Source organism: Erinaceus europaeus, chromosome 6 (genome assembly GCF_950295315.1).
Source record: "Erinaceus europaeus chromosome 6, mEriEur2.1, whole genome shotgun sequence".
Lineage (NCBI taxonomy): Eukaryota > Metazoa > Chordata > Mammalia > Eulipotyphla > Erinaceidae > Erinaceus > Erinaceus europaeus.
In genome coordinates, this window is record NC_080167.1 from 53,013,041 (window position 1) to 53,023,653 (window position 10,613).

A 10,613-nucleotide genomic window follows, 5' to 3' on the forward strand; every position below is an offset into this window, starting at 1 on the left:
ACGAAAACAGGGAGACAGACACGCTTCCTTTTGCAAGAACTTGATGAGGCTAAGGCGTGCATGGAAAATGCAATGAAGGAATGTCTGTGAGAGACGCTGGAAGTGAAGTATAGAAGCTTAAACTCTGGCCAGGTCTTCAGCTTTAAAACAATTGAGTGATTCCCTCCCTTTCTCCATCAGTTACATACTTTTTGGCTAAAGTTCTGTAATGGGACAGTTTCAAGCTTCTCTCCATTCTTGAGTTCTGTTGTTTGCAAGCAAACCTGTGCCAGGACACTTCATTACCCTTCTCCTGCTCTCAGCCCATGAGGTCTGCATCCCACACTGCTCTGCTTTTTACCCACTGACCCGTCAGCTGTTCTGGGACCTGCTCCACATACCATATGCCTCCCCCTTTTCTGGGCGACAGTGAACTGAACGCCTCTGCTCATAGAGGTGGAAATTGCATGCGACTGTACAATGTACTCTTCCTGAACTGTCTGACTCAGAGTCCAGCATTATTCGGGTTTTTCCACTGCCTGCATGAGAGGCAGTGACTTCAATTGTTCCCGTGGACTTGGGGGAGCCACAGGGCTCATGGACTTTAAAGGAATGTGAAGAAGAGTCAGAGGGATGTGCCCACTCTCAACACCTCAAGGTCGCTCCATGAAGAGACATCTCTAATCATTTGGTTCTATAAAGCTTGGGGGTATGGGGCATCCAATCATGAGCCTCTTTGACTTCATTTAAATTTTTTAGAAATAAATTTTATTGCTTATTTTTTAAAAGTCTTTTATTTATTTGTTGTTGGATAGAGACAGAGAGAAATTGAGATGGGAGGAAGAAAGAGAGGGAAAGAGATAGAGAGACACCTTCTGCCCTGCTTCACCACTTGTGACGCTTTCCCCCAGGAGGTGGAGACCAGAAGCCTGATAGCAGGTCCTTGTGCACTGTAATGTGTGTGCTTAGCCAGGTGCACCACCACCTGGGCCCCTATCTAGTTAAATTTTAACAAAAATAGAGTAAAACTGAAAGGCAAGCAAGATTTCTAAAAGTAGTTTCTCAACCCCCTGGTTGAGAAACTATACCCTGGAGGTGTAAATCATTCCAACTGCGCAGAAGGAGCACAGAGAATTCGATGAAACCTGCTTACATAGAAAAGTCATAGCCTACTGATCTTATCTGGGGACAAACAGGTTTTTTTGGTGGAGGTGGTAGTGGTGGTTACGGTGTATTTGGTGACCCTGGGTACTGGTAGGTCTCTTGAGTTGTTGTGCACAAGGAGGCTCATCATCATTCCAATTTAGCAGAATACTGTTAAACAGATGCAAAAACCCATGCACTTCTCCAAATGTCTTCTGTGGTCCACACTATACCATCACCTGAGCAGAAGGATACATCTCCTCCCACACTTTTTGAGGGTTAGGGTCTATATTAGTTTTCTCGCTTTCCTTTTTTCTTCTTTCTTTCTCTTCCTTCCTTTCTTCCTTCCTTCCTTCCTTCCTTCCTCTCTCTCTCTCTCTCTCTCTCTGTCTCTCTCTTTCTTTCCTTCTTCCCTTCCTTCCTTTTCTCTTTCTTTTGCCTCCAGGGTTATCACTGGGGCTTGGCGCTGGCACTATGAATCTACTGCTCCCAGTGACCATTTCCCCCCCCCCTTTTTTTCTTTCTAATTTTTATTAAATAGGATAGAGGGAAATTGAGAGAGTGCAGAGAAGTAGAGAGAGGGAGAAAAAGACAGAGACCTGCAGACCTGCATCAACACTCATGAAGCGGATCCCCTGCAGGTGGGGAGTAGGGGCTCGAACACGGGTCCTTGTGCTTGGTGATATGTGCACTTCACCAGGTGTGCCACTGCCTGAACCCCCATATTTCTATTCCTGCAATAAATGATTACAACTCAGTAACTTAGAACAATGTGAATTTACTAGCTTATGGTTCTGGAGTTCAGAAGCTTCCCAAATCACTAGGCTAAATAAAGTCAGTATCAGCAAGGCTCCTTCCCTTCTGGAGGATCTAGAGGAGAATCCATTTACTTGCTTTTCCCAGCCCCGACCTGCATTCCATGGCTCCTGACCCCTTCCTCTGTCTTCACAGTCATCAGTGAAGCATCCTCAATCTCTCTGACCATGATCCTTTACTTTTTAAACACACACACACACACACACACACACACACACACACACACACACACACACACACACACACACTCTATTTTAAAGAAAGAGATTGAAAAACAGAGAAAAGGAAGAGAGATAGAGACACCAAGACCAGAACACTATTCAACTAGGGCGTATTGGGGGGGTGGGTGGGGGTGGGGAGAAGGGCATGGAGAAATCTGGGACTTTACAGCCTCAGGCATGAAGAGTCTTTTTGCACAACCATTATGCTATCTCCCCCAACCCATGACCCTTTGCCTTCTGATAACATATTTCCTTCCCCAACTCTGATCTACCTGCCTCCCTCCTTACAATTATGTTGGGCCCAACTGGTTGGGCCAGAATATTCTTCCCATTTGAAGATCCTTGACTTCATCTGCTATGCAAAATCACTTTTGTGAAGTAATATATTCACTGGGTGCAGGGATAAGGACATAGACACTTCAGGGGGGCATTATTCCACCTACCACAGGGACTGCAGAGCTCGCTTTACTTCTCTTAGCCTGGGTTTCCTTGTCTCCAGCCTCCAGGATCCTGGCATCTATCTTGATATAAAGCCTTCTACATAAATGCATCTGCAGGATTACTGACCATATGGCTTACAAAGTGGCAATATTTGTTTTTTAGAATTGAATAATTTAGCTAGAACCACAGCCTTTAAAGGTCCTTAAAAGTCCTGTTTAGTGAAAATGACTTTTAAAAAACAATATTACTGTATAACTTGATCAAACTCTACCAGCATTAATAAAACATAAGATAATATTGCTGGGGCTGGGAAGACAGCCTTTTGCATGATGGTTATGCAAAAGACTTTCATGCCTGAGGCTCCGTTTCAGGTTTAATTCTAGTACCATCAGAAGCCAGAGCTGAGCAGTGCTCTGGCTTTTAAAAAAAGAAGATAAAAAGAGAATATGGAAGAAAAAGTACAAAAGATTAACTGTTATCACAGGGGCAAATTCTTCTATGTACAACCCTGAATAATTTTTTCATAACTCTTTCCCTTCGATACATAGTGTTACACATGTGTATTGACTGTCCAAGTTATTTCTGTATGTTTTAAATACTTTATTAATTTATCCTTTTAATGAAAGACATACATGTGTGTACACACACACACACACACACACACACACAATAAAACACTGCTCACCTCTGATTTGTGGTGTTGTGAGGGACTGCTGGGACCTCAGAGCTTCAAGCATGAAAGCCTTTTGCATAATCATTGTGCTATTTACCCAGCCCTCTGTATCTTCTTTCAATAAGAGGTATTTACTAAAATTACAAAATTAGCATCTACCAACAATGATAAAGAGGCACAGCTAAACCTACAAAGTTGGTTGAAGACAAAGAGTTATGAAATCTTAGAAAACATTTTCATTTTCAAGTTATTGGTTTACAGACACTCAGGTTGTATTTCCTTTCTCTGGTTAGGATTTTGAGTAAATAAGCTGTGAAGTTACAAAGTATTATAGGGCAAAAACAAATCAGATACAAAAGTAGTTCATAAAGTCCTGTCAAAGACTGGAGCTGAAATCCTCTTGACACATTTGTCACTTTTTTTTTTTTTTTTTTAACCAGAGCACTGTTCAGCTCTGGCATATGGTGATGCAGGGGATTGAACGTGGGACTTTGGAGCCTCAGGCATGAAAGTCTGTTTGCATAACCATTAGGCTAAGACTATCTACCCTCTACCCACATTTGTCACTTCTTCATGGAGTTCTCACAGCTGACTTGCAGTGAAGCTTAACAGGCTAATCAAGTCCAAGTCCTGCACTTTCCAGGGATGTGAGCCCATGCCTCTGACTTGGGTGCTGTGCCCTTAATGCAATGCTAAAGTAAGTCACACTCACAACCCTGGCCTCTTGATAGCTTATACTGCTTCAAGGTCTTTCCACTGATCACCATGGTCACAATTTCATAACTGAAACTGGAGTTTGGCAAAGAACAGGACTCTTGGAGAGAAGACAACTAACCACTCACCTCAAATTTTATGAAAGATTGCAGCTTTTCTGAGATGAACAAAAAAATTAGCACATCATTGCAAAATGCGTTAGAAATAGATAATGAGCAGTGAAAGCAAGATCATATGCTGGAAGTCTGAGCAAGAAGTCTTTAACCCAGCTCTAACCTCCCTTCTGGCACCAAGAGAGAGAGTTCTGGGCTCTAAAAACACATCTCTGTAGAGTACATCTGCAGGACTTAACTGATCCTCCAGGCGGGGGCCCCTCTCTTGAGCTAGTCTAAATGCAATTTTGTAAAAAGTGGAGAAGCTCAAAATGAGTCAGTATTTTTAAATATCAGTTCTTGCAAATTCACCAGAAAAAAAAGTAGATGGTACAAACACTTCACAACAGTTTGGTATAATTTATAGATAAATATAAATAACATATAAATAACATGCAAACATACTCTAGAGCTAGTTCAAACTCATGACTACCAAAGCTTCCATTGAAAATTAAAGTGTTGATGTTTGAAATCCTTTGCCAACTCAAAGTGGTCACAGTAAGAAGAGAGTTTAAAGTCAAACTTTATATTCTTTATTTTTTTTCCCTCCAGGGTTATTGCTGGGGCTCAGTGCCTGCACCATGAATCCACTGCTCCTGGAGGCCATCTTCCCCCCTTTTGTTGCCCTTGTTGTAGCCTTGTTGTGGCCATTATTGCTGTTGATGATGTTGTTCGTTGTTGTATAGGACAGAGAGAAATGGAGAGAGGAGGGGAAGACAGAGAGGGGGAGAGACAGACACCTGCAGTCCTGTTTCACCACTTGTGAAGCGACTCCCCTGCAGGTGGGGAGCCGGGGGCTCGAACCAGGATCCTTATGCAGGTTCTTGCGCTTTGCACCACGTGCGCTTAACCCGCTGCGCTACTGCCCGACTCCCCAAACTTTACATTTTATCCAGAATATATAAATAGAAAATTTCTGACAAGAAATTATGCCATGTTAGCTTCCTCAGATGATGCAATAAGGATTCACTTTGTCTGAAAAATCTAACTGGAATGCTGTAGGATATGATTTTTGTGCACTCCACTTTCTAGAATTTTTACCTAAATAATTTCTAAATCCTGTAGGTACACAATGTCTGTGTTGTACACACAATGTATGCTTCAAATATGGCTCACAGAACAGTTTCTACAATAATAGCAAAGTTCTTACAAATCAGGTCTCAGAGAAGTGTAAACATTGGTGTTTTTGTCTTACAGTGAATACTAACAACCATAAGCAAATGCTTCACTCCAGTATATGAGCATATATCATCTTTAACCCTTCACCCATTCATGTACAAAAAAAAAACTATACTTGCTATGGAACATGCAAAGTGAAATTAGATGCAGCATTTGTCTTCTTTGCTGCATGTGATCCAGGAGAACAGAGAAGACTTGAATTTCAAAACTACGTTGTAATCTAAGTGCCAAGAAGGCTTGAAGATCTCTGTGGTGTGAGGGTGACCTTTGAATGCAAAAAGTGAAATTGTCCATCCTCCTGTTGAAGAGGGACCATTAGCTTAAAAAGTATAGCACCGGTGCAGCGGGTTAAGCGCACGTGGTGCAAAGTGCAAGACCAGCATAAGGATCCCAGTTCAAACCCGGCTCCCCACCTGCAGGGGAGTCCCTTCACAGGTGGTGAAGCAGGTCTGCAGGTGTCTTTCTCTCCCCCTCTCTGTCTTCCCCTCCTCTCTCCATTTCTCTCTGTCCTATCCAATAACGACGACTACAACAATAAAACAAGGGCAACAAAAGGGAATAAATAAAATATTTTTTTAAAAAAAGAAAGTATAGCACCAAAGTGTTACAGAATACAATACAGAATGAAAGGTCTCAGTTTTTGTGTCTTAATAGTGCTACTTTAAAATCTAGATGCCAAGTAATGAGATCTTGATTTCAGGTAGAGTTCTTCAGCTCAACTCTTAAAAATTCATCCTACCAAATAAAGGAAGTGTGTGTGTGTGTGTGTGTGTGTGTGTACACCCGCTGGAGGAGTATTATAAGACCGATCTCCCAATTCAAGCCACACTATGAAGTAAGATACTCCTGGCTATGGCAAAAATACATTCACCTTCTCTCTTGACAAAGCACTACATTTCTGAGAGATACCATGTAATACTTAGCAAAGACAGTCTTCTACCTAAACCCAGGTTTTTTATGTAACTTACTGTTTCCCCAGTGGGGACGATGTCTTCTCTTACTTTACGAATGGATGAACTTAATGGTTCTATTTATTACCTAGTTCAAGTGCAAAACAAAATCCAACTTTTTCCTTTGGAAGTAATGGCCTCGTTGAAATACAAATATCATATTCGTTGAAAGTGCTGTTTCAAAGATCATAAGGGTGTTCATGAATGAGGTTACCACTCAATGCAAATGACCTAATATTCTGAAGCTTCCTTTTCTACAAGAGACATGTGGCTCTTTTGGTCACCCTTTCCATCAATCTATATCCAACTGCCAATATGACCAACCCATAAAGTCCATATCATACTCCAGCTATAGAAACAACAACAACGCAGAAATGAGAAGCTAGCAAGTGAGGAACATGAAGACCTTTCACGCAACATGTAGATAACAAACTAAGCCCAGCGGACTCTGGGTAGCCTGCTCTTCCTGGCTTACCATCACAGGTGGGAGTCTACCTGGGATTCCTGTCCCAGGTTCTGGGAATAAAAGAAGCTGGGCTGAGGACAGTGGGGAAGCCAGGCAGGTCCAAACTGGGGGAAGCTGGGATGCAGCCTTCCTACTTCATCCTGCCTGCAAAGCAGACTCCACAGCACACCCACCTATCCCAGAAGAGCTGGCCCCGGGGAGGGTGGATTGCGGGTGTGTCTTCTGGGAAACTCCTTAGCTGGAGACCCCAGAGGTCTGCAGGAGGCCCAGGATGGGCGTCCTGGCTGGTTGCAGATGTTTACAAACCGCGGCCTCCCATCTTCTCACCCTCTGAAAAGGCAGGCAAGCAAGCAGCAGAGCAGCACTGATTCTCCCTCCACAAACGCGTGTCAGGACGCCTCAGGGCTCCCCACAATAAATTCTTATTTTAAAAACAAAAGGGAGTCTCAGGACCATTCTCCTCGGAGGCCACCACATTACTCCCTGGGCTCCAAAGCCCGTTTGCAGAGGCCAAAGATTAAACAAAAGACACGAGCTGGCGACACGCAGACCTGGAAATATGTAATCTAAGTGATCAGGGCCTCTGAGCTCCAAGTCTTTCTCCCCTTCTGGCTGAACAAATCCGATCCCCGAAGGTCTGGAGGAGACGTCTGGTGGGGCGACCAGGGAGACCCCGAAACTTTCCCAAACTGCAGCAGGCTAGGGGCTGGCGGCTGCCGCGGGCCTGGGGGTCCGGGGGCTGCAGGGTGGGCGCCCCGGGGGCTGGTGGGCGCCCCCTGGGCCGCCGCCACAACAAAAGGGCCAAGCGCCGCGCTGCCTGCAGCCAGGGGCGCGAGCCGCGCGGAGAACCAGGCGCCGCCACCTCGGGACCACGGTGCAGACGGAGGGGAAGGCCGCGCGGATGCGTCCCCACGGGAGGCGACAGCCGGGGTCCCATCCCATCCCTCCAGCCCCGGCAGCGGGTGTCCCCTGGGGCCCCCGCGCCCCCAGCCCCGCAGGCCCGGGCCCACACAAAGCCGGGCCGTTCGCCTCTCCACACCGACCTTGGGCTCCTGCGCCCGGCTCCCGCAGCGTCTTGGTCACCGCCTTCCAGACGTGGCAGCCCAGCAGGCAGAGCAGCAGCGCCGCCGACCTGCTCATCTCCGCGCCGCGGGGCCCAGGCGCCTCGGGCTCGCCCACCTCCGGCCCGCGCGGCGCGTCAGGGGCTGCCGGTCGCCGCGCCTCGCTCCATGTCGCCGGGCCGCGCTCGCCAGCCCCGCGCGATTGGCCGCGCCCCCGCCCGGCGCCGGGCCCCGCAGCCCCGCCGCTCCCTCCGCCTCCGCCCGCGCGCCCGGGTGGGGTTCCCCGAGCGCCGGCCGCCGCGCCGCCCACCCATTAACCCCTTCGCGGCCCGCCGCCCGCGCCCAGGCCCCGGGACCTGGTGCCACCTGGCGGCCGCGCCCCGACCCCGTGGCCCCAGCGACCTGCTCTGCAGCCCAGAGACCTGCCTGCGTCCCGCTCCGGGTGGGGCCGGGCCTCGCTGCGTTTCCTCAGTTTACCGCCGTGTGGCAGCTTTTCCTCAGTTTCCATCCACCCGTGTCCCCGGGGCAGGCTGGACGCCCGGGGTTAAAGGTCAGTGGTAACAGGTTCCCTAAAACTGTGCAAATTGCAGAGAGAGCATATGAATATGAATATGAATATGAATATGAATATGAATATGAATATGAATGAGCAGAGCACCTTTCTGGTACAGGCAGTGGTTTAGGGATGGACCCGAGCTGCAGACATCCAAGACCCCTCTCTCCCATTGTGCTGTTTTTGGGCCTCTCTGCGTCAGTTCTCAGCGCCTACAAACTGATGAACATCTACAGGTAGTGCTCTTGTACCTGGGCAGTTAGCTGGGGAAATGACACTGAATACACATCAAGACCCTGGGTAGTTTATTTCTCTCACTTTTCCTTCTCTCTTTCTCAACATGTATTTATTTGTATGAGAGAGGGACCCGAGCACCTCTCAACTCCAGCCTATGGTAGTGAGGGGGCATTGAACCCCAGGACCTCTGGGGCCTCAGGCATGCAAGTTCTGTGTGAACTCTCTCTCTGACCCAACTTCTCTGCTTTTCTTTGTCTTCACAATAGATGATCGAATAAGTGGGTGTTGTTACCCCAATTTACAGATGAGAAAGTATGTGTGTAGGGGTGTGGAGGTGGGTGTTAAGGAATTTGTCTAAAGCACACAGCTGGTCCATGTCAGAGTCAAGGTTCCAATGAAACAATCTGGAGGTGGAAGTTGAAGCTGCTGGCCGGAACCTCAGGCTCCCCTTAAGCCTGGATACCCCTATCCCACCCTCCCCAGCTGTCCTTTCTCTTGGCTGGCTCCTCTCCGTGTGCCTCCTCCAATACAAGCCTTAGTTCTTTATCTCGTTCTCTCCACCTAAGTCCCAGCCAGCACTGCAGTGACCCTGCAAGGTCCCAGGTTCCAAGGAATTCCACACCCCACTCACCATCTGTCCTGTGGTGCCACCAAAACACAGGTGGAGGAGGTGTGTGCCACGAGTTTATTAAGTGAGCACTGACGTCTGGCAGGCACTGTTCCCCAAAAGAGGATGAGGGATGGCACTTGCCCAGTTGGCTTCGACAAGACAAATTATTGTGACACATAAAAAAAAGCCAGGAGGCGGAGGAACACATATGGGTTTTATGTGCACCCTCAGGACCAATGCTACAATTAGTGCAAATTGAGCCCTTGCACAGGGTGGCAGGTGGTCAGAAAGGCAGAGAGAAAACCCGGCATTAGGGACAGCCTGGCACCTCCTCCTTCTAACTTCAGTGTCAGAGCCTTGTGGTCATTCCAGGATCCACCTGGGAACGAGGAGAGAGAAGCCAAGTGGGTGGCAGTGCACTAAGGGTTCAGGCCAGCTAGGCTGTTGGGTGGAGAATGGTTTCATGCACAGGGAAGCTTTTTTAATGTTTTCAAGCCAATTTCTTAGGGCTAAAGGGGTACTTCTAAGAGATATGACATCAGCAGAGTGACACAGCAGAAGCAAGCTGGGCTCATAATAGATGTGGCATTAAGCCCATCCTGCCCTAAGACTTCTCACTTCATCTTGTAAGGATGTACTTTTGTCAGGGATGTTGGCTATAGGAGATAGGCCAGCCCAAGCAAAATCACCACCACCACCATCATCTGGTTTTATTTGCACAGTCCTGGGAACTGAAGTGTTGAGTCTCACTAAGAAATGAAAGAGTGTGGAGTTGTACCCCTCCTACCCTATGGTTTTGTTAATTAATCCTTTCTTAAATTAAAAAAAAAAAAAAAGAAATGAAAGAAATGTGTGTGTGTGTGTGTGTTTATGTGTATGTGTAATATATATATTCCTCTTATTAGATTGGGAGATATTTCCTCATAATAACTCACTTGCATATTATCATTTATTTTTAAAATGCAATTGAATTCCATTCAAAAATAATTTTATTTGTTCATTTTTTTGGGATAGAGGCAGAGAAAAACTGAGAGGGAAGGGAGAGAGAGGGATAGCAGAGAGAGAGAGATCTGCAGCACACCTTCATTGCTCACAAAGCTTTCTCCCTACAGGTGGGTACCAAGGACTTGAACCTAGGTCCTTGCACATTGTAACATGTATGCTGTACCCAGTGTGCCATTGCCTGGTCCCTGGATATTATCATTTCAATTATATAAGTAAGCAAACAGGCAAACAGACTCAATGACAAATAATTAGCTCAAAATATTCAAGTTGGATAACAGCAAACTCAGTTTTTCTTTCCATGTTACCTGCAAGAATAAATAGCATTCAAATGATTCCACCTACCTCCAGCTGTGTTCAAATTGTTTTTGAAAGTCTGTTCTAATCCTAATAGGATTTGAATCTAGTTAGTACTG

General features: G+C 46.5%; 1 protein-coding gene across 1 annotated transcript in view; it reads right to left on the reverse strand.

The window, feature by feature from the left end:
* The window catches only part of FAM171A1 (family with sequence similarity 171 member A1), a 128,458-nt gene extending 120,436 nt beyond the window's left edge, over positions 1–8,022 (reverse strand). The window contains exon 1 of the mRNA XM_007526113.3: positions 7,778–8,022. Coding sequence (XP_007526175.1) covers positions 7,778–7,874 — 97 coding nt within the window. The 5' untranslated portion in view covers positions 7,875–8,022. The remainder of the gene's footprint in view (positions 1–7,777) is intronic.
* Between the last annotated feature and the right edge of the window lie 2,591 nt (positions 8,023–10,613).